The sequence below is a fragment of the Dipodomys ordii genome, unplaced genomic scaffold (assembly GCF_000151885.1).
Source record: "Dipodomys ordii isolate 6190 unplaced genomic scaffold, Dord_2.0 Scaffold15, whole genome shotgun sequence".
Taxonomy (NCBI): domain Eukaryota; kingdom Metazoa; phylum Chordata; class Mammalia; order Rodentia; family Heteromyidae; genus Dipodomys; species Dipodomys ordii.
In genome coordinates, this window is record NW_012267231.1 from 17,186,993 (window position 1) to 17,211,044 (window position 24,052).

Genomic DNA, 24,052 nt, shown 5'->3' on the forward strand with positions numbered 1-24,052 from the left:
GAGCACTAGCCTTGAGCTGAAGAGCCGAGGGATAGTGCCCAGGTCCATGACTGGCCAAAAAAAAAAAAAAAGCCAGACATAGTGCTTGCATGCCTGTAATTGCTACATATGAGACAGAAGATTTCAGTTCAAAGTTATCCCAAGGCAAGAATGAGACCCTGTTCTGAAAATAACTCATCAACAAGAGCTGTGAGGACATGGCTCGAGTTGTATAATACCTTTCTCACAAGCACAAGGCCTTGGATTAAAACTCTGCACTATACATGTGCACATGCTCACGTGCGTGCACACACTCACGTGCGTGCACACACACATACACATACATAAACTTTTAGTATTCGGATTTATGTTGGTTCAGATAGGTCTGCTTGATTCATTTGAACTGTTAGATAATTCTATAAATTCTTAACTGGTTTGTCCATTTCCAGGAGGATGATAATTCCTTCCTTTTTCACATTTTCAAACCATGATTTAATACACGTATTGTAGAAATCTCTTGCTGCACTTAAGTGAGACTCTGTTGATGTTGTATACATAGAGGATTTTGGTGAATGAGATGACAGATGTAGGCTCAGCCTTCCCAGGTGACATCAAAATTGTCCTCCTCAAAAACAAGCAACTCCCATTTCCATAAGGCCTGGGAGGCACTTCTGTTTCTCTGTGAGTGTTTATTACCAGTGATGTGGTGTCCATCAGATTCCACTGTAGAGCACAGAAATCTTTGTAGCACCTTTAAACAGAAAGAGTACAGGAAATTAGGTGCTTACAAAACTATCCAGGTTGAGTCTCAGAATGACTTCCAGAACAATCCTGCAAAGGTGAAATCAAGAGCTGCTATGGCTAGATGTAGGCTGTGATATTAAGACCAAGACAAAGAAGATCACTTTCTATCAATAAAGGGTATGACCCAGGAAGAGGAAATTCCCCGGGTTACCATAGATGCGCCAAATAATGCAGCGAGGATCATTAAACCAACACTTCTGGAATTATAAGCACTGATGAACACCAGTGCTATAATGGTGAGCCTCAGTTTCCTTCCTCAGGGATGTTGTTCATTCAGACCCTGCCTTTCCAACAGTTAGTTATTCAAAGCTTTTAGAATGTCAGTAGCCATCCACAGCATGAACTCCAAAAATACATGGGGTTTTTGACCAGTAATTGTACTTCTGAAAGCAATCTGAAATATGACAAGGATTTGCACACAGAATATTTATCACATTGCACTTTGTGTGTGTGTGTGTGTGTGTGTGTGTGTGTTTGTGCGCACACGCATGATTGCATGTGTGCCGGTACTAAGGCTTGAACTTAGGGCCTGCATGGGTGCTGTCTCTTAGCATTTTTGCTCAGGGCTGGCCTTCTACCACTTGAATCACGCCTCATCTTTCTCCCCCCCCCCCCCACCTAGCTACGTGGTGAACATGGGCCTGATTGACAAACTGCAAGGTTGCTTCCTGTCCGTACAAGGCCCAGTAGACGAGAATCCCAAGATGGCCATGTTCCTGCAGCATGCCACAGGACTCTTACACGGAATGTGTACACTGTGCTTTGCTATCACTGGAAGGTAAGACATGACTTCAGAGCAGCTCTTGATGTGCAGCTCTTTGGTGTGCTGCTCCGCACCTGGCCTTCTTTCTTCTTTGCACTGGCTTTCCATCTTGAGACATGTGGTTGCAATTCTCATTCTGAGAGGGGGGGCATGCTCCTGCCAAAGTCTGTATGTCCTATTGATGTCAGTACCCATTAAGACACGTAGGAGCTCATCTAGCCCCTTTCCGCCAGGAGCCAGAGGAGTCAAATGATCTTCGTTGGGTCCCTCAGTCAGTGGCAAAACCTGGATCAAATCCAGTGTGACCCTCGGCACAGTGTATACAGTGGTGGTAACATTTATCAGCCACTGCTTTCAGTGATAGTCCCCTACGTGTCTTGATTTTTCCCCCTGTTCCTCCTTCCATGAAGAAAGGAAGGTAGGAGCCATCCTACCCAAAATCACCCATAACCCCTGGGCATGGTTAAAGCAGTATGCTACTGGCTCCTACTGGCCTAACTGGCTATGCAGCCATCCCACCCAGGCGCTCCTGTAGACTGTGCTCCTGCCTCTCCTCTCCTCAGAGAGGACTGAAAACCACCCTAAGAACATATCCCTCAAGCACAGTGAAGATGTGAATAACATAATGTCCTTGCTGGCTCACACCTGTAATCCTAGCTACTTATAAGGCTTAGATCTGAGGATCATGGTTCAAAGCCAGCCAGGGCAGGAAAAGTCCATGGGACTCTTCTCCAGTGAACCACAGAAAACCAGAAGTAGTGTAGCTCAAGTGGTAGAATTCAAGTTCCACGACCACCACCACCAACAACAAGAATAATAATAATATCCTTACAATTAAATTCTAATTCGCTCGAGGGCCTGGATGCTGCCCTTTTTCTGCTCAAGACTGGTGCTTTATAACTTGAGCCACTGTTCCACTTACAGCTTTTTGGTACTTAGTTGGAGAAGACTCACAGACTTCCTGCTCTGACTTTGAGCCAAGATCCTCAGATTTCGGCTTCCTGAGTAGCTAGGATTACAGACATGAGCCACTAATATCCACTAGGAGTTTTCTATGTTACATATTATGCACTCTGTGTGTGTGTGTGAGAGAGTGTGTGTGTGTGTGTCAGTGTGTGTCAATGTGTGTCAGTCTGAGCCTGGGCACTGTCCCTCAGATCTTCAGCTCAAGGCTAGCACTCTACCACTTGAGCCAAAGCACCACTTCCGGCTTTTCTGCTTATGTGGCACTGAAGTATTGAACCCAGGGCCTCATACATGCAAGACAAGCGCTCTACTATTGAGCCACCTTCCCAGCCCAGGAAGTATCTCTTAACCTTCTCATCCTAGCATCTACCCTGTGCCTGAGGCCAAGCTAGGAGGGAACAGTTCAGCTTGTGTGAGGTCAGTCTTATAAACCAATAGCTGCCAGGCAGTGTCCACAGGAGAGGAAGGAATGCACTCCCCACAGAGGTCAAGAGGGTGTCAGTTGGAGGGATCTGAAAGGACCTAGGACCAGTTGGGGGGAATGCAGTTAACACACACACTGAATGGATGGCAGATGCTATGGGTGCCTGCTGCCCAGCTGTTCCTGCCAACACTTCCTGTGTTTCTCTACCTGCCTAAGAATGTTCACTGGAGAAGGACCTGTTTGCCAGGGAACAGGGGAATTCACACCTCCAGGAGCAACCCTCAATACGTTGGTAGATAATACTCAAGTTTCCTTGCCCCTCTGTGGAATGGCTCAGAGGTGTATTTCCTTCAGTCTCTCAGCAACCCCAGCAGTAACCTGTTCATCAATGCGTTCTTGCTACTTCCTACTTGTTTGGGACAACCTAAGCCAAGAAAATGATTGTAAGCCAGGCGCCCGTGGCTCATGCCTGTAATCCTAGCTACTTAGGAGGCTGAGATCTGAGGATCACGGTTCAAAGCCAGCCTGGGCAGGAAAGTTTGTGACACTCTTATCTCCAATAAACCCCCGCTAGAAAACTGGAAGTGGTGCTGTGGCTCAAGCGGTAGAGCGCTCGCCTTGAGCTGAAGAGCTGAGGGACAGCGCCCAAGCCCAGAGTTCAAGCCCCACGACCAACAAAAAAAAAAGAAAAAAGAAAATGGTTGTAAGACTGTGTCAAGATCAGTTTGATGTTGCCAAGAGGAAGCGGCAGGAGATATGAGGTATTACGTGAGCTCCATGAATGTGAGTTCTTGGTTGGATCAGAGAAAGACAGGAACTGACACAGAACTGCAGAACACCCTGAAGTTGGCAACTAGGATCTGATTTCTCTTATAGATTGAGCAAGTGTACGGAGGACTGGAATAGCCTATCCACAGAAGGATTTGTGTAAAGGGTCTTTGAAGATCCAAGTATAAGATGTTGAGTATCTGCAGGGCTAGTAGAAACAGAGGCAGAGAATGCAGAGATGGAATAAATGCGGGGAGATAGCACAGGCTTGATGGAGACCATCTGGACTGCCTCCAGAGTTCTGGCTTGATTGGTGCTCTTTTGGGGTAGTAGTGGGGTTTGGTTTGGTTTGGTTGTTTTGTTTTGTGTGCTGGTCCTGGGGCTTGAACACAGGGCCTTCCACTCTTGCTTAGCTTTTTTGTTCAAGGCTGGCACTCCACCCCTTGAACCACACCTCCACTTCCAGCATTTTGCTGATTCATTGGAGATAATGTCACAGACTTTACTGTCCTGGCTGGCTTTGAACTGTAATCTCAGCCACCTAAGTAGCTAAGATCACAAGTATGAGCCACTGGTGCCAAGCCTCTGCCTTGAGCTTTTGATGTAGTAAATGATATAGTCTCTCAACTAAGGAAGATAGTTTTTTATAGAAGAAACATGAGTTTGTCTCTGATTCCTAAAGATTTATCCAAGTATACCATACTCTATCTGTAGATGTGCTTGTGTCTGTCTGTCTGTCTTTCTATCGATCTGTACTTTATATATGCAGCCCATATGTCCCCTATATGTAGGGAATATATATATACATATATATATGCATATACATAGATAGGGAATATATATATATATATATATATATGCAGCCCATATGTCCCCTATATGTAGGGAATATATATATACATATATATATGCATATACATAGATAGGGAATATATATATATATATATATACATATATATAGACACATATATGTAGGTAAGCATAGATCTATATATAGGTCTGCATATATCTACAACTGGATTTTAAATAATTGAGTGATTTACTCACAGTAGTTTGTAAGAACTCTGCATCTATTTTTCCCCCCAGGCTAATTTCCTCCTCCAGCCTCAGTTGCTTAGCAGATTTTTGTTGGTAGGACTTATGACAAAAGCAGATTATTGGAAGAAGAAAAAAATGTCCAGGTGGCTTCCTGGCGTCATTTACCTGGAAATTCTAGCAGTATCCGTGAAAGCTGCTACTCTGCAAGGGGCGAGGAAAATGACCTCTAATTGTCCTTCCTCATCCTTCCATCCCCCAACATTTCCTGAGACTGACACTCACACAAGCACAAGGAATTGAGAGGTTTTTGTTTCCCTTACCTCTTCAGATTTGTTGACTTCAAATATTTATACATCTTTTTGTTTTTCAGGGAAATTACATTTCTCACCTGTGCAATGACCCATTCAAGCATTTTGTTAGACACACCCCAGAGTTTCTGCACTAGGTCCTGCTGTGTCTAAGATAAAAGCTGTATGGCTTTTGCTTTATTAGAATAAAGTCACATAATTCCTGTTTGGGCTACCAGAGCCTTGGGCAGAGGCAGAGAGTGGAAGAAGACCCCTCCTCAAAGCCCTTTTGTGACTAGCAGGAATAAAAGACAAAGGAGAGCAGAAATTGCCTCTTGAACCGGCCAAGCCTGGGCTAATTAAGTAGCCTAATTGATAGCTCTGGCTTTGAGTAAACACGGCTAGTCTGCTGGTGGCCAGCCTTTGTTACAGAGATTACAGCAGGGCTGCTTTTGCGCTGCTTTTCTATTGTGCCCTTAATCTTCTAATTTTTACCTAGGTATTCAGAAAGACAATTTGGATGTTAGAATTTGTGCTTTTAATCTTGGCTTCCATGGGCAGGAGAGAAGCGCTAGCCCCTGACTTGTGAACTGGACTTGGTTGAGGAACAATGAACTTGCATTCCTTTAAGTAAAAAAGTGAAATTATGGCCCTCTGATGAAAAGATTGCCTTTACTTTTGGATTACTTCTGATTTTTTTTAAAAAAGGAATTGTTCACAAACTGTAATTCTTAATCACTTAAGCAAATGGAACCGTGTGTAGTAGGGCTTCTAGAAGTGCCATATTTGTTTAGACTTTGCTCTTGCCAGATTTTCATTCCTGGTCCTACAAGAAAGGAGATTTTTCAAATCTCAGGACAGCGCCCTAACTCCATACTTAAGTGAGGCTCAGAGAAACCCTGAAGGTGCCAGATCCTTAGCAGAACTAATAGGATAAAAAAAATAATAATAAAGTAATGAGTGATTACAAACCATAATCCACACCGGCTTTTCACCAGCCAGCCGTCAGCTAGTATATTTGAACCGTACTAGGCAAGATGGTCAAGAGACAGTGGCCCCAGTGTAAAAGAATTTAGAAGCCAGGGGCTGGGAAGGTGGCTCAGTGGTAGAGCGCTTGCCTTGCATGCCTGAGGCCCTGGGTTCGATTCCCCAGCACCACATAAGCAAAAAGAAAAAAGCCAGAAGTGGCACTATGGCTCAAGTGGTAGAGTGCTAGCCTTGAGCTGAAGAGCTGAGGGACAGCGCCCAGGCCCAGAGTTCAGGCCCTACAACCGGACCCAAAAAAAAAAAGAATTTAGAAGCCAGTCATTGGGGGGTTATATTTGTAATCCTAGTTACTCAGGAGATTGTGGTTCAAAGCCAGCCTGGGCAAAACACACACACACACACACACAGAATTAAATTTTACAATCCTTAGACTGGAAGAAAGGAAGAAGTTTCTTAGACCTAACTAATACTGACAAGTTGAAAACGATCCTAAATCCTAGAATATTTTTGTACAAAAGGGAAGTGTGTTATTGTGTGTATTTCTGGGTTCTTTTTGTTTTTATAACCATAAACGACACTAATAAAATGTGACTTGCCCAAAGTCTGGCAACCTGTATTGTAAGAAAGAAAGCTAAGGATGATTTATAATTGAGTCCATTAATTATGTGGATATAAATGAGTGCTTCTCAAGTGTTTGAGGATGCTTCTAAACCATTTGTTGAAGCAAATGTAAACTTTTAATTCTGCCTGCCTGCCTATTCATTCCGTCCTTGAGCAAATATTTATGTAGTGCTTGCTCTGTACCAGGCCCTGTGCTAGGCTTGGCTAAAATGACTCAGACATCCATTGTGTCCTTAAGGGAAGTTACTAAAAGAAAGCCAGGACCTATGAATACATCCATGGTACAAGCGAGTGATAAAAGAAAATGTGACTTGTAAAACTTAACACACTAAATGGCACCAGCTACCGGCATCATTGATGAAGTTCAAAAGAGGGCGAGACCATGCTCAGTTATTTAGAGTGATTTTGACCATTTTCTGGAGCAGCTAATATTTCACCTGAGCCTTGAGAGAGAAAAAAACTCACAACATTTTGAATGGAAAAAGAATTGAGACCAAGGAAATAGCAGATATAAAGTCGTAAAAGCAGAAAAATAGTCATGAAGGAAGACTGTTGCTAAATTTGAGATGCAAATGGTGGTGATTTAATATTAATACAAGGTTGAATAAGTAATAAATGTAAATACTCGCTGCAGGCTACGGGGGTAATTTCCTGAGATGTGGTGAGCAAATGTGAGGTGCTGGGATAGCCCATTTTGGGAGTTGAATCAGGCATCATGGGAAGAAAGTGTTGAAGAGAAGGTTGGGGGCAAGAAGGATCATCAACTCTTACATGGAAGGAGAAAAAAAAGGAATAATTGAAAAGCCTCTCGGGTTTCTTTTACCATCCAGGCTCACACCTGTAATCCAAGCTACTCAGGAGGCTTGAGATCCAAGGATCCCAATTCAAAGCTCTCTCAGGCAAAAAAAGCCCATGAGACTCTTCTCTCCAACTGACCACCAAAAGTGGAGATATGGCTCAAGTGGTAGAATACCAGCCTTGAGCAAAAATACTGAGGGACAGCACCCAGACCCTGAGTTCAAACCTCAGTACCAGCACAAAAAAAAAATTTTTTTTTTAAAAGCCAGGTGCTGGTGTCTCACACCTGTAATCCTAGCCACTCAGGAGGCTGAGATCTGAGGATTGCAGTTCAAAGCCAGCTCAGGCAGGAGAGACTGTGAGACCAGAAAACCAGAATGGTGCTGTGGCTCAAGTGGTAGAGTGCTAGCCTTGAGCTGAAGAGCTGAGGGACAGCGCCCAGGCCCAGAGTTCAAGCCTCACAACAGAAAGGAAGGAAGGAAGAAAATTTTTTTTAAAAAATGTAAAAGGAAATGGGCAATGGAGTGAACGCAGCGGGATTGGACAAGGCAAGTAGCATCTGCTGGCACCTTGAATGAGCCCTGAGCTAAGTGTTCCCTGTGAGTTTTTTGCCCAGAAGCATTTGGCAGTCCTGGCCAAGTCCTGCCATGCTGTCCGGGCTCTTAACAGCGTCCAGTCTAAGGAGGAGGAATGGCTATTCCCCGTCCTTCAGGTGTGAAGTCTGCAGAACACGGAAGCGGGAACTTCCCGCTATCTCAGTAATTGTACCTGCTACTCAGGAGGCTGAGATCTGAGGATTTAGGTGCAAAGCCAGCCTGGGCAGGAAAATCCATGAGACTCTTCAGTTATTCACTAAAAAAACAAATGGTGCTGTGGCTCATAGTGATAGAGCACAAAGACAGTGCCCAGACCCTGAGTTCAAGCCCCAGGATTGGCATAAAATAATAAGAATAGCCAGGCACTGGTGGCTCACACTTGTAATCCTAGCTACTTATGAGGCTGAGATCTGAGGATCATAGTTCAAAGCCAGCTGGGCAGGAATGCCCATGAGACTCTTCAGTTAACCACCAGAAAGCCAGAAGTGGCGCTGTGGATCAAGTGTAGAGCATTTGCTTTGAGCTCAAGAGCTCAGGGACAGCACCCAGGCCAGAGTTCAAGCCCCACAAACGACCAATAATAATAATAATAATAATACAGTTAACAACTCTAGTAGAGAGCTAGGCACTGGTGGCTCACACCTGTAATCCTAGCTACTCAGGAGGCTGAGATCTGAAGATTGTGATTCAAAGCCAGCCCAGGCAGGAAAGGCCTGAGAGCCTCTTATCTCCAATTAACCACCAGAAAATCCAGAAGTAGCGCTGTGGCACCAAGTGGTAGAGTGCTAGTCTTGCACAAAAAAGCTCAGGGATAGCACACAGGCTCTTGAGTTTAAACCCAACAAAAGAAAAACCTCTAGTATTCTTGTAGGGGCAGAAAGATGACCAGTTCATAGTTACTGTTGAAATGGAGTATGCACCATAGACACTTGGCCAGAGAAACGAGGTCTGGCTGAGCTCTAGTCTACCCGGCTGAATTTAGGGGCAGTGTCCTCTGGTTTTGCCACCCCACAATTGACGGGCACAATGAAGGAAGATCCTCAGGACCTGTACAGGCCCAGCAGGCTCAGGACAGTAGCTTGAGCCCAGGATCCACTTACAGTCAGACTTACGCGGGACTCTGCGTTTGGGGAGCAGGTCCTTAAGAAGAGAACTGTGTGTTGGATGTGTGGAAAAACCCAAGCTGGGAATCAGTTCCTGATCGCCCAGTTCCTTGGCCTGGGGGAGGTTCTTTGGCTTTTCAAAGCCTGTTTGCTTGCAGCTAAGATTGAACTGACACTTATTTGTTCACGGGGCTGGACAAAGCAGGGGCCAATGGATGAACTCATGTACCATTGACTTGTTTATCTTGAGTACTTTTCATATATCTGCCCCTCAAACTGGAGTTGAGAAGGAGCCAGCCAGATACAGATCCACGGGAAGAATATTCTAGTCGAGAAAATGACAAACCCTGAGGTGGGTTTGCTTCAGAAACAAAGATGGAGGATCCTGGAATGGAATGAGCAAGAAAATGATATGAGAAGAGGTCTAGGAAGTGAGGACGAGGTGGTGAGGACAGACATGGCGACTGGATTTTACTTGAAATGTGATGAGAAGCCATTTGAAGGATTTTAAACAGAAGATTGGCTTAAAAAAATAAAAAATAAACATTTGAAAAGCATCTGTTTAGCCAGTGTCAGGATGTCGCCTGACATCCCAGCTACTCCGTAGGCAGAGATCTGAGGATGCAATTCAAAGCCAGCTTGGACAGGAAAGTTCATGAGAATCCTATTTCCAGTGAACCACCAAAAAAGCCAGAAGTGGAGCTGTAGTTCAAGTGGTAGAGTGCTAGCTTTAAGCAAAAAGCTCAGGGACAGCTGCCTGGCCCTGAGTACAGAGCCTGGGATGAGGGGGGAAAAAAAATCTGTTACCCTGCGAAGAATTTAAAGAATAGTAGATGTAGAAATAAGATTTGATGGTATAACCCCTTTGAGCAGTTATCAGGCAGTTCAACAACATGAATACCAGGAAACTAAAACATGTGTTTTCTGTTTGTTCATTTTGGTTGCCAGTCCTGGGGTTTGAACTTAGGGCCTTGTATTCTTCCTTGGCTTATTTGCTCAAGGCTGATACTCTGTCACTTGAGCCATACCTCCACATCTGGCTTTTTGCTGGTTATTTGGAGATAAGAATCTCATGGACATTGGGCTGGGAAGATGGCTCAGTGGTAGAGCGCTTGCCTTGCATGCATGAGGCCCTGGGTTCGATTCCTCAGCACCACATAAAGCAAAAAGAAAAAAGCCGGAAGTGGCACTGTGGCTCAAGTGGTAGAGTGCTTGCCTTGAGCTGAAGAGCTGAGGGACAGCGCCCAGGCCCAGAGTTCAGGCCTCACGACCAGACCCAAAAAAAAAAAAAAAAAGAATCTCATGGACTTTCCTGCCCAGCTCCTCTCAGCCTCCTAAGTAGCTAGGATTACAGGTGTGAACCACCAGTGCCCAGCTGGTACTCTGTGATTGTAAACAGAGGACCTGACATCTGTAAAAGTTGTTCCTTTTCACGGGCATACCAAATTGGATGCATGCTTCTCTCCCTGGCTGCAGGCTAGGTTTTTCAGAATATCCTACGACATGAGAACCTAAAGCTGGAATACTGCTTAAGAAATAATACACTTCTCCTTATGCAATCAAGTTCTCACCCATCATAACAGAAGCCTGCCGGCCCCAACACCTTGCACACCTTTGGGTACAATTCTGTAGTTTCAGGGGCTTTAAAAATAGGGCATCCTGAGCCGGGCGCTGGTGGCTCACACCTGTAATCCTAGCTACTCAGGAGGCTGAGATCTGAGGATCACGGTTCAAAGCCAGCCTGGGCAGGAAAGACTGTGACTCCTATCTCTAATAAACCACCAGAAAACCAGAAGTGGCGCTGTAGCTTAAGTGGTAGAGCGCTAGCCTTGAGCCGAAGAGCTGAGGGACAACGCCCAGGCCCAGAATTCAAGCCCCACGACCGACAAAAAAAAAAAAATAGGGCATCCTGGAATGAGAAATGTAGCTTATGGTAGAGTGGTTGCCTGGCATTTATGAAGCCTGAGTTTGACTCCTCATTACCACATATAAAGCAAAAGCCAGAAGTAGTACTGTGGCTCAAGTGGTAGAGTGTTAGCTTTGAGCCAAAGAAGCTCAGGGACAGTGCCCGGGCCCTGAGTTCAAAAACTAAATAAAAAATAGTGCATCCTTACAAGATGCCCCAGCGACTCAAAAACTAAAGATGTGAACAAAGGCAAAATCCAGGGGAATGAGAGAACATTCTGGAAGATCACCAGCCCTGAAGGAGATGAGAAATCAAGACCAGAGGGCTGAGAGCAAATGAGAACCAAACAGCAAAGAGCAGATTATGGACTGTAGAACTGCCCCACACTGCTTTTATGTGCCAGCCAAGTGGTTTATAATCCCAAAGATGGGGTAATATTTCTGGATTCATGCACCCACAAACTATTGCCTTTCCCTACCTTTCCTGCCTATCGGTATCTCCTTTAAGGTAAAATAGTTTTCAGGTGCAGTTCAAGAGTATTGATAGCCTAATTATAGCTGTTTCCTAATTGACTCTAGCTTTACTTAATAGAAATGTAAATCTCACTAAGATCTTGAGTCCCAGAATGCAAACAAAAACCCCTTAAAATCCAGCAGAATTAAGAGGATCTCAGAGCATAGTGGACAGAATTTCAGATCTGATTTTTCCTATCTCCCCTGTATTTCTTAGAGAGCACTTTATAACTCATGCCTGATATGAATAAGGCCTTTTACTTTTTTTATTATAAACATTTAGCTTTAAAATGATTATAAGTGACAGTTAAGATCAACAGGAGCCAGAGCCTGTTCACGGACAAATTATCTGTATTTCAGACTAAATCAAAAGTAAACATTGTCTAAAGTCCCTTCAGTTTTGCATTCATCCTGTGGGAGCCAAAAGCCCACACAGGCCTTTGTGGGCTTACTTTCAGATGCATATTCTGTCCTAAAGCAATGTTCTCTTCAGTGTGTGTGTGTATGGGTGGGTGGGTGGGTGGGTGGGTGGGTGTGGGTGTGTGGGTGTGGGTGTGTGGGTACTAGGGCTTAAACTTAGGACTTCCCTGAGCTTTTTTGCTCTATCACTTGATCCATAACTCTACTCCCAGCTTTTTGCTGGTTAATTGGAGAGAAGAATCTCACCAGCTTTCCTGCCCAGGATGTCTTTGAGCCGTGATTCTCAGATCTCAGCCTCCTGAGTAGCTATGATTACAGACATAAGACACCCACCCCGTGCTCTACATGTATGAACCATTTCCACATCTGAGTTCTTGATTGTTCAGTTGTTTTTTTTTTTTTTTCTCCCTTAATGCCTCCATTCCATTAGGGAAGTCTTTTCAAAAGACTGAGGCTGTGTAGGTTTTTTGGTTTTTTTTTTTTATTTGTCAGGTTAGTGTTTTCCCAGATAACCATGTAAGAAAGGGACTGATCTAGTTACCCTTACTCTCTTTATTCATTTTTAGGAAATAGTAAATAATAGTAAATTCATATCACTTAATGCTCAGAATGATTACATATACTACAAAGTATTAGTAATGATTGAGCCATATTCCAGAATATGTACATTAGGATGTGTTCATGATCTGTTTAAACCAGCATATGCAGTAAGAGAGCCACATAGCAATAAAGCTGTTGTCACCAGCAACAGTGTCACTCATCCTTGAGGTCCTGAAAGCCTATTAGAGATTAGCTTTGGGGAGAGATGTCTCCTGACTTGTCAGTGGTTCTGAAAGGCAGTCAGTTTTAAACAAACACAGGCCCCTTTTGGAACCTCTCTAATAAACTCAGACACATTAATCTCTACACATGTCTCTAGTTAGGGTCTGACCCCTAACTCTTTCTACTCTAATGGAAGGAAGAAAGGGCCAACTGACACTAGCTAACAGGAGTTTGTGTAAAGGTTCAAAAGTGCTTATAATCAAATAAATACCCTTTCTTAAACTTGTGTTTTGGTTTCATCCCCTAAGACAAAAAAAAAATGTCTTCCTACTGTGACAGAGGGTGGTGGTATAATCTGTGTGCTCTTTAGCAGCAATCAGTTGATTGCAAGATGTGACTATAAGAAGCCAGAAAAGAAAGGAATTCTCTTCTGTTTGGCCTGGATGGTTTAGTCCTTGGACCAAACCCTGTTTTTGCCACTAACGAGTTTGTATGACCTCCAGCATCTCACTGGTCTGCCTGGGTCTTAATTTATGAGTGAAAGGAATCAGACCTTAACTGCCAACAATGAGAACTGGATTAGGAAGGCAATAAGGTGCTGAGAAGATCTTACCTGTGTATGAGCTAGTGATATTCCCAAAGAGCTTTTTTCCTGAGAAGAAAACAAAGTGTCCAAGGAAGTCATATCTGTAATATTAGTGATATTTTTGGTGTTATCAAAATAGAATACAGCAGGAGATTGTTTACTATTGTTGTTTGTTGTTTTTTTTACCAGTCCTGGGGCTTGAAGTCAGGGACTGGGCTTTTTTGCCCAAGACTGGTGCTCTACCACTTGAGCCACAGCTCCACCTCTGCCATTTTTGTTTTATCATTGGAGATAAGAGTCTCAGAGACTTTGCTGCCCAGGATGGCTTCAAGCCACAGTTCTCAGAACTCAGCCTTCTGAGTAGCTGGGATTACACGCACAAGGCTGTATGAGTGTACTAGGAACTCACCAGCTAGGCTTTGCAATGTGTACTTAGTTAGTGGCATGTCTTGAGGCTGCTGGATGAGATGGTGGGGTGAATGCAGGTGCTTACCACTCTCTTCATCCCTGGCTCTGGTTGGAAGGAAAGACGTGTGACAGAGAAAAACGTGTGAGGGGGAGACACCGGAGGCAAGCTCCGTCCTTTAACGGTGGCACACCACACTTCCTCTGAGTATTGTCTAGATCATACCAGATTAAAGGGAGACATTCAGCTGGGCGCCGGTGGCTCACGCCTGTAATCCTAGCTACTCAGGAGGCTGAGATCTGAGTGTTGTGGTTCAGAGCCAGCCCAGGCAGGAAAGTGTGAAACTCTTTATCTCCAATAAAGCACCAGAAAACCAGAAGTAGTGTTATAGCACAAGTGGTAGAGTGCTTGCCTTGAGCTGAAGAGCTGAGGGACAGTGCTCAGGCCCAGAGTTCAAGCCCCACGACTGACCCAAAAAAGGTGGGAAGACATTCAGTGGGACCAGACAACTTCGCTTCCTGAGAAAAAGCTTTTGGGGACCTCAAGCTCACACTTGTAATCTAGTTACTCAGGAGACTGAGATCTGAGAGGATCGTAGTTCAAAGTCAGCCCAGGCAACAAGTCCCTAAGACTTTGATCTCCAATTAACCAGTAGAAAGACAGAAGTAGATTTGTGGCTCAAGTGGTAGAGTGCCAGCCTTAAGTGGAAAAGCTAAGGAAGGGAGCCCAATCCCTGAGTTCAAGTCCTCGTACCAGCATGCATATATGTGCATAAACACACACACTCCTATGAAGAAAGTCACCTGGCTCCCTGGGTACAGCAAGAGAGAGCTGAGATGCAGTCATTGGAGCAAGAGTCTGTTGACACCCCAGATCTCACATCTTCATGATGTACGAAAAGAAAAAGTGAGGATTCCAGGCACATCAGCCAAGTACTCCGCTGCATCTCATCAGGTCCAACCGTGATCTGTGCCATCCTGGCACCGTGCCAAACCACCAGGGAAGCACACCGTGCAGCTTCACTCTAGGCCTGGGCATCGCTGAGCCATGGGGCCAGAGTAAATACAGGGGGCCCACTGAAGAATATTGGCGGTGCTGAGCTGGCCAGAGCCCTTAGAGAGGAACCTTTGTCGTCTTCAGAAAAATTTAAAACAAGGAGAATGAATACTTGGCAGCTTGTGTGCTCTGACTGCTCATTCGTGGTCCCTGGGTGTTTTGTGAGTCCCCCAGTTCTGGGAGGGGGAGGTAGAGTTAGCAAGTGCTAACGGATGGTAAGAACTGATTTACCACTGCACCTCTGGCTCCTCTGTAACATTCCCTGTCTCTGTGACTAGCCTGTCTTCACAGTGATTTGTGCAGACCTGGTCAGTCCCTGCTTGTTTTTGGGAGTCTGGTCCTACAGCCAGCCCCTGTGGTGTTCTTGGACTTTAGAACAATGTCAGAAAAGCAGTTTGTTTATCCCCGTCCTGGGGACTTGAGGGCCTGGGTACTGTCCCTGAGCTCTTTTGCTCAAAGATAGCGCTCTACCACTTTGAGCCACAGCACCACTTCTGGTTAATTGGCAATAAGAGTCTCACGGACTTTCCTGCCCAGACTGGCTTTGAACTGCAATCCTCAGATCTCAGCCTCCTGAGTAACTAGGATAATAGGTATGAGCCTCCAGTGCCCAGCCAGGGGTTTCTTTGTATATGTGTGTGCGTGTGTGCATGCACGTGTGCATGTGTCAGTACTGGGGCTTGAATTCAAGCCCTGAGTGCTCTTCCTTGGCTTTTTCACTCAAGGCTGGCACTCTGCCACTTGATCCACACTTCCAGCTTTTTTCTGGTTAATTGGAGATAAGAGTCTCATAGATTTTCCTGCCCAGGGCTGGCTTTCTAAACCTTGATCCTCAGATCTCAGCCTCCTGATTAGCTAGGATCACAGGCGTGTGGCCCACTTCAGGTTTTAGATGCCACATGCTCTCCTGATGAAGATACCTTTGTGTATATCCAGAAAAGGAGATTGCAGTGATTTGGATCGCTTGAGTCCCCAAAACTCTCAAAGACTCTGCAAGTTTGCCAGACCTAGGCACTAAACAGACTCGGCCTCTCAGAACCACCAAGTGTAGGGGGAGGGAGGTGGCGGCATTGCCCCAGGCTTCCTCCAGCAACCTGGTCTCCCAAGGGGGAGAAAAGGGAAGCCACCGGCCACTTGGTGGGGAAGACTGCATTTGTCCCTTGGAGTCTCTTGTTACCTCATGACACCGCTCAGATGGCTTGCTTTTAACGGTCTGCTTGTCTCATTCCATTCAACCTATAAAAATGCTAACATCCTTTGACTCGATTTTGCTCAGAGTTGAATGTCTCTCTGGCAGGTCCTACGGCATATTTGACAGTAATCGCCAGGATCCCACGGGGCTCACAGCAGCACTGCAGGCCACAGACCTGGCTGGAGTGCTCCACATGCTCTACTGCGTGCTCTTCCACGGTGCCTCTGCCGACCCCAGCACTGCTAGTCCGAAGGAGAATTACACACAGAACACCATCCAGGTCGCCATTCAGAGTCTACGATTCTTCAATAGCTTTGCGGTTCTTGATCTGTCTGCTTTCCAGGTATCAAGATCTGCTTTGTGTTGGTGTTAACTAACCAGAGGTTAACATTTTATCATTGTTTGGTTTGTTGTGATTGTTTTTGTGTCATTTCTGGGGCTTGAACTCAAGGCTTATATGCTGTCCCTGAGCTTTTTATATGCAAGGCTGGTGCTCTACCCCTTGAGCCACAGTTCTGTTTTTGGCTTTTTTGGTGGTTTCATTGGAGATAGGAGTCTCACAGACTTTCCTGCCTGGGCTGGCTTTAAACTGCGATCCTCAAATCTCAGCCTCCTGAGCAGCTGGGATTACAGACATGAGCCCCTGACACCATCAACTTTTAAATAGTAAGCAGACTAATGATTTCTTATATAAGCAGAATCAAAAGTAGATAAGTTATTTTGATGTAACTTTCTAAGAGTGATTTAACTGATTTGTCTCCAATGTGAAGTGCATGTATACTTAAATGTACAAAACCCTATAAATTAAGTTTTTATAGCTAAAGAAAGAAAAGATTGCTTTATACTGTAACCTCAGACTGTAGACTTAGAAACAGACTTTTTTTTTCATGTAGGCAATTTAATTTTTAAAGACACTGAACCTTTGGAACAGAGCAATCCCAAGGAGTAGACTTTCTCTCTCCATTTATTAACTGTCAAATGATTTCATTAAAACAGGAAAAAAAACTTGGCAGATGATGAACCCATCATTTAGATGAATTACTGTGCTGAGAGGGAAAATGGTTATATAGAGATGGAAGTATATGAAAATAGTGATATTTGCCATTGTGAGATGGAAGGAACACTTCTGCTTTATAGCTCATGACAAATGTGTGATTAGTTTCTGAGGTTTTTCTCACTGATTGTCAGGGTGCTCTCACTGACTGAGCCATTCCTCCAAACCTGGGGGGGCTGGGGGTCCCAGTACTAAGGCTTGAACTTAGGCCTGAATAACTGGTGCTTATCACTTGAGCCACAGCTCCACTACTGGCTTTTTGGTGGTTAACTGGAAATGGGAGTCTCACGGATTCTTCTGCTCAGGCTGGCTTTGAACTGTGATCGTCAGATCTCAGCCTCCTGCATTGTTAGTATTACAGGCATGAACCACACAACAAATATATGATTCCTTAATAAATGTCTTCCCTGTCATTCTTTCAAAGAAGAGACTTAGTGAGTTGTAGTACTGATACTAGTATCTTGTCCATTAATTTTTCCATCACAAGAACAGAAATTCCTTTTAAGGTTCCAAAGCACTTTATCAGTCTTTTTTTTTTTTTTTTTTTTTTTGGGTCCGGTTGTGGGGCCTGAACTCTGGGCCTGGGCACTGTCCCTCAGCTCTTCAGCTCAAGGCTAGCGCTCTACCACTTGAGCCACAGCGCCACTTCCGGCTTTTTTCTGTTTGCTTATGTGGTGCTGAGGAATCGAACCCAGGGTCTTGAGCATGCAAGGCAAGCGCTCTACCACTGAGCCACCTTCCCAGCCCCACTTTATCAGTCTTAAGTGCTAACTGCAAGGCAAGAGTTATAGTAGTTTACAGCCATACCAGAAATGATTGCTACTTGTTCCAGAAGATTCCAGTGTATTAAATATAACATTCATGTTTTATGAGGAGTCAAGCCTGTGTGACCTGTCCCACTGGCGCCGGTGGCTCATACCTGTCATCCTAGGTACTCAGGAGGCTGAGATCTGAGGATCACAGTTCAAAGCCAGCCCAGGCAGGAAAGTCCATGAGACTCTTATCTCTAATAAACAACTCACAAAAACAGAAGTGGCGCTGTGGCTCAAGTGGTAGAGCGCTAGCCTTGAGCTGAAGAGCTGAGGGACGGCACCCAGGCCCAGAGTTCAAGTTCCACTACCAACAAAAAAGAAAAAAAAAAGAAAAGAAAATAGGAGACCCTAAAAAAAAGCAAGTATCTGGGCCCACCACCAGTGACTCACACCTGTAATAATCCTGACTACACATGAAGCTGGAATCTGAGGATCTCAGTTCAAAGCCAGCCCAAGTAGGAAAGTCCTTAAGAAAATTATCTCCAGGCTGGAAATGTGGCTTAGTAGTAGAGTGCTTACTCAGCATGCATGAAACCCTGGGTTCGATTCCTCAATACCCATACACAGAAAAGGCCAGAAGTGGTGCTATGGCTCCAGTGGTAGAGTGCTAACCTTGAGCAAAAGGAGCTCAGGGACAGTGCCCAGGCCCTGAGTTCAAGCCCCAGGACTGGCCAAAAAGAAAAAGGAAAGGAAAAAAGAAAAGTATCTCCAGTTAGAGAAAAAAAACTGGAAATGGAGCTGTGGCTCAAGTGGTTGAGCCACTAGCCTTGAACAAAAGAAGCTCAGAAGCAGCACCCCAACCCTGAGTTCAGGCCCCGACATTGGCTTAAAAAGGAGATTTCAGGAACTGTGCAAATGTCAGCAAGAGAGATTTCAGGTGGAAGGAAGGAGGAGGGTATGCATTTCAGCATGGGTAGCCTCCTGGACAACCCAGAGCCTCAAAAGGAAGAAGAAACTGGAATGTAGGGAAGGCGTGGCTTGCTGAACAGCGAGTTGCACACGTTGATGGCCAGGGGACCATCAACTGCATGGGAAGACGTGCTCAGTGCTCCCCACATCCCTGGTTCTGAAACCAGAACAACCTGCCTGAGCAATCACACTGTCACTTTTAATTGTGTCATTTTGGACAAATCATTTACACTTAGGATTCAGTATTCCAGGCCGGTGGTACATGCCTGTAATCCTAGCTGTTCAGGAGACTGAGATCTGAGGATCACAGTTCGAAGTCAGCCTGAGCAGGAGAGTCTCTGAGACTCTCCACTAAATTAAAAAAAAAAAAAAAAGGAAGTGGAGCTGTGACTCAAGTGGTAGAGCATGTGCATGAGCCCAGAAGCCCAGGGACAGCATGCAGGCTCTGAGTTCATGCTCTAGAACCAGCAAAAAAAGAGAGAGAGAAAGGAGATTGCTTGCCTGAATCTGGCAGATATCCATCCAGAAAGTTGGGGACAGAACATTGCATTCCAGGGCTGTCCCCACTCCTTGGATCCCACAAACCTCCCACAGAAGTAGGAGCCCTCCTATACCAGTAGTCCCCCACCATGGAACTTGTTAGCTGCTTCTGTGTCCTTTGCTCGCTGGAAAGGCTGGGAGGTGCCCTTCAGTGAGCGCTGGCCCCAGCCCTGGCGGCACAGATGGCCTGGGCTCAGGGCTCCCGCGTATTGTCTTCACTTTGACACTTGCTACAATTGAAGGTAGTCTCGAGAAACAAATCAACGTACTGACTTGGCCATTAATTCTGGCTCAAAAGGAAATATAGTTTCCTTGAAAAATTGGTTTCATTTTTTATATTCAAACTTCCATGCCCCTTGACCTGCTCTTATCGGTGAAGGTCAAACGGATCACTGGGTCACTGCACACTGGACTTGACTAATTAAATAAGGGCTGAGCTGAAAAGGTGTCACTGGTTGATTTAAAGGAGCAGAGCCCTCCCGAAGTCTCTTTGGGGATCAAAAAAACATTGTGTGTGCACATGTGCGTGCGTGTGCGTGTGCGTGTGCGTGTGTGTGTGTGTGTTGGAGCAATGAAGCTGAGTCCCAAACCCTTTTAAAATTCAGGAGTTATTTGCTAGGGCAGTGAGTTCACTGAAACTTCCAAACTGCAGCTGGTGTGGCCTGCTTCAACATCAAATCAAGCCACCAAGTGAAATCCAGAGATGCATTTGAAGCATGGCCTTTCCCACAGGCCACAGCCACAGCATGCACGCCTCATTCCAGCGTGGGCCAGGAGCGCACGCTGTGGGCTCTGCGCTCCCCTTTGCCCTCTTGTCGCTCTGTCTGTTTGACATGTTTATTAAATAGAAGCTTCAGGCTGCAAAGCAGACCCAGACTCCCGAGTCGCCCACCACCCACAGCCCTTGGCCTGTCTGGAGAAAAGATCCCAGAAGCCCCATAACAGAGGGGCTCCCTGGTTCAGGGCAGGGAAGGAGGGGAGGAATTATTGTTGTTGTTGTTGTTTTATACATTATTTTATACATTATTTTATACATTATTTGGGGAGACCAGTTTATGGAGCTGTTTGACTAATAATTAGTAGTTATAATCCTTTTCTGTTTGACCATAATAACTGATTAGAAATACACATGCATCTCCATGTACAGGAAATATTTTCTCCAAGGTAATGAAAAGTGTTGGAAGTAAGCAGAGTGTACATTTAGAGGTAGATTTTAACATTTTTATGCCTTTCTACACTTTCCACAATGAGATTCTGTATATAAGAAAAGAATAGGGCTGGGAGGGTGGCTCAGTGGTAGAGCGCTTGCCTTGCATGCCTGAGGCCCTGGGTTCGATTCCTCAGCACCACATAAGCAGAAAAAGCCAGAAGTGGTGCTGTGGCTCAAGTGGTAGAGCGCTAGCCTTCAGCTGAAGAGCTGAGGGACAGTACCCAGGCCCAGAGTTCAGGCCCCACAACCGGACAAAAAAAAAGAAAAGAATAGGAGCCAGGCGCCAGTGGCTCACACCTAGGATTATAGGAGGCTGAGATATGAGGATTGAGGTTCAAAGCCAGCCCAGACAGGAAACTCTGTGAGACTCTTATCTCCAGTTAACCACCAGAAAACGGAGGTGGTACTGTGGCTCAAGTGGTAGAGCATTTGCCTTGAGCTGAAGAGATCAGAGACAGCACCCAGACCCAGAGTTCAAGCCCCACGACTGACAAAAAAAAAAGAAAAGAATGGGCTATTAAAAATGAAATAGAGGGAAAAAAATGAAATAGAGGGCTGCATACTGGTGGCTCATGCCTATAAATCCTAGCTACGCATGAGGTTGAGATCTGAGGGTCAAGGTTTCTTTCAATCCAGCCAGGGCAGGAAAGTCCATGAGACTTTTATCTCCATTTAACCCACTGGAAGTTGGAAGTGGAACTATGTCTTGGGTAGTAAGGCATGAGCCTTGAGTGAAAAAGCTAAGGGAAAGCTCCCTGAGTTCAAGCCCTAGGAAAGGAAGGAGGAAGAAGCAGAGGGAGGAAGGGAGGACATTGATTAAGGTGCATTGTGCTAATTAATGTGTTAAATTGAAACCCCTTTGAACAACTACCTAATTTTTTGAGATGGAATGAGTAACCATGTAGATAGTATCTCTACCCATGTAGTGGAAGCATGTGGTCTGCTCTGCTTTGTTTTCTGTCCCTCTTTCAGATTAAACATTGCATTTATCAGGTTCATTCCCTGGCACAGGAACCACTGAACTGACTGATGTGTCACCGGCTACGGTCTTGTGTGGGATTCACAGCCCAGGCTCTCTGGGCTGGGGAGTTGTAACAGCAGATTGTCTTTGTCAGTCTATTGTAGGGGCTGAGGGCTTGTCCCTTGCCTTCAGGCACATGGCCAGCTCCCTGCTGGGCCACTGCAGCCAGGTCTCCTGCGAGAGCCTCCTTCACGAAGTCATCGTCTGTGTGGGCTACTTCACCGTCAACCACCCAGATAACCAGGTAAGAGGCCCACAAAGCACTGCTCTGTGAGTGGGATGGACTCCAGGCAGACTAGCCTGCTGAAATCCATCCAAACAGCCTTTGGCAGGAAAGGTTCCCCACCCCTGTACTTACAACTATAAAAATAACATCTTTTTAATATTCTTAGCCACATAAAAGCTTGTGATCCTTACAGTATCCATCCTTCAACATCTCCCTCACCACAGATTCTGATGCAGTCTTGCTTTGTTTTGTTTTGTGTTTTTCCAGTAATGGGGCTTGAACTCAGGCCCTGGGCACTGTCCCATAGCTTTTTTTGCAGAAAGCGAGCACTAACCACTTGAGTAACTGCTCCACTTCTGGCTTTTTGGTGATTAAAAGTCCATAAGATAAGAGTCTCTCATGCCAGGTGCCAGTGGCTCATGCCTGTAATCCTAGCTACTCAGGAAGCTGAGATCTGAAGATTACAGTTCAAAGCCAGCCCAGCCAGGAAAATCCGTGAGACTTATCTCCAACACACCGGGAAACCAGAAGCGGCACTGTGACTTTAGTGGTAGAGTGCTCGCCTTGAGCCGAAGAGCTCAGGGACAGCACCCAGGCCCAGAGTTCAAGCCCCATGACACCAAAACAACAACAACAACAAAAACAGTTTCTTTGTATTTTAGCTTGGGTTGCTTTTCAAAATATAACAGAATCTGGTACTGTATGAAGCCAGTCTTGCTCCTGGCTCCTGCCTAGGGGTCTAGAAGCTTCCACATGGTGTAAGAAGGGAGACCAAGGACAGGATGTGGGCCTGTCCTCTGTAAGCTACTCACATACTTTTGCCTTTGATTGCTTTACTTGGTTTCTCAGCAAGATTTCGTAAATAGATAGGATTCTGCTGCTTTATGAAATTGGGAAATGTGCTACAAACTTTGGCAAACAAAGGTAAAGAACATTATTTACTTATTTACTTTTGTTCGAGACTGGGACTCGAACTCCATATCTGACACTTTTGCTCATTGGCAGGTGATCTACACCAACCCGAGCCTCGATCATAGATTGTAGTTCACAAAGAGGTCTCTGAACAACCCGTTTGTGCTCACTCATGCTTCCTGGCTTTTGTTTTTGGCAAACCTCAGACAAGTGTACCACACAGTAGAGCAGTGTACGAGGAGAGAAGAGAGAGGTTGGGGCCATCAAAGCCAAGTCCCAGGCAAGAAACTGCTGCACACTAAGAGCGGGCACACTGAGCCCAGAATGCATGATTGCAGCCTTCTAGATTCTCAGAGACACTACAACCTGCATTTTGGTTTATTTCCTACATTAGTGTTGATGCGGACCCTCAGTAAGCGTAGGAGCAAAATATGCACTCACTAGAAAAAGGTCGAGTATGCCAGGCACTGGTGACTCACACCTGTATTCCTGGTTACTCAGAAGGCTGAGATCGGAAGATGGAGGTTCAAAGCCAGTCTGGCCAGGGAAGTTTGTGAAACTCTTATCTCTAATTAACTAGCAAAATAAGAGCTGAAAGTGAAGGTATGGCTCAAGTGGTAGAGTACCTTGCCAGGCAGCGCGCACGCACGCACGCACGCACACACACACACACACACACACACACCCTGAGAAATATGCACTTGGTTTTAGAGGGGCATCCCATGATTAAAATATAGCTGGGCACTGGTGGGGCTCACGCCTATAATCCTAGCTACTCAAGAGGCTGAGATCTGAGGATCACGGTTCAAAACCAGCCTAGACAGGAAACTCCATGAGATGCTTATTTCCTTAATAAACTAGAAAACCAGAAGAGGCGCCATGGCCCAAATGGTAGAGCATTTGCCTTGAGTTCAAGAGCCCAGGCCCAGAGTTCAAGCTGCCTCAGAGGTGGGCTTGGTGGCTCATACCTATAATCCTAGCTATTCCGGAGAAGAGCTAAGAATCTTAAGTTCAAAGCCAGCCTGGGCAGGAAAGTTCCTGAGACTCTGATCTCTAGCTACCCAGGAAAAAGCTGGAAGGGAGGTATGGCTCCCAGAAAAAGCTCAGTGAGAATGCAAAGACCCAAGTTCAAGTCCCAGTTTTGTCACAGAAGAAAAGAGGGAAGGGAAGGAAAGGGATGAAAGAAAGAGAGGAATGAAAGAAAGGGAGGGAGAGAGGGAAGGAGGAAAAGAGGGAAGGAAGGGGAAGGAAGAAAGCTGTCCAGCTGAGGGAAATCGCCTATCCAGATCTTCTTCTTCATATACATCCATTCAGTCTACTAAATGTCTTTTTATTTTCCTTTTTCTGATTGCAAAAACCTTCCCTATAGATCACGAGAAGAGCAGGGCAGGTGC

General features: G+C 45.3%; 1 protein-coding gene across 1 annotated transcript in view; it reads left to right on the forward strand.

Moving 5' to 3' along the window:
* The window catches only part of Scaper (S-phase cyclin A-associated protein in the ER), a 226,799-nt gene that overhangs the window by 178,366 nt on the left and 24,381 nt on the right, over nucleotides 1–24,052 (forward strand). The window contains exons 26-28 of the mRNA XM_013012177.1: nucleotides 1,406–1,561; nucleotides 16,080–16,317; nucleotides 21,615–21,764. Of these exons, the coding sequence (XP_012867631.1) occupies nucleotides 1,406–1,561; nucleotides 16,080–16,317; nucleotides 21,615–21,764 (544 nt within the window). The remainder of the gene's footprint in view (nucleotides 1–1,405; nucleotides 1,562–16,079; nucleotides 16,318–21,614; nucleotides 21,765–24,052) is intronic.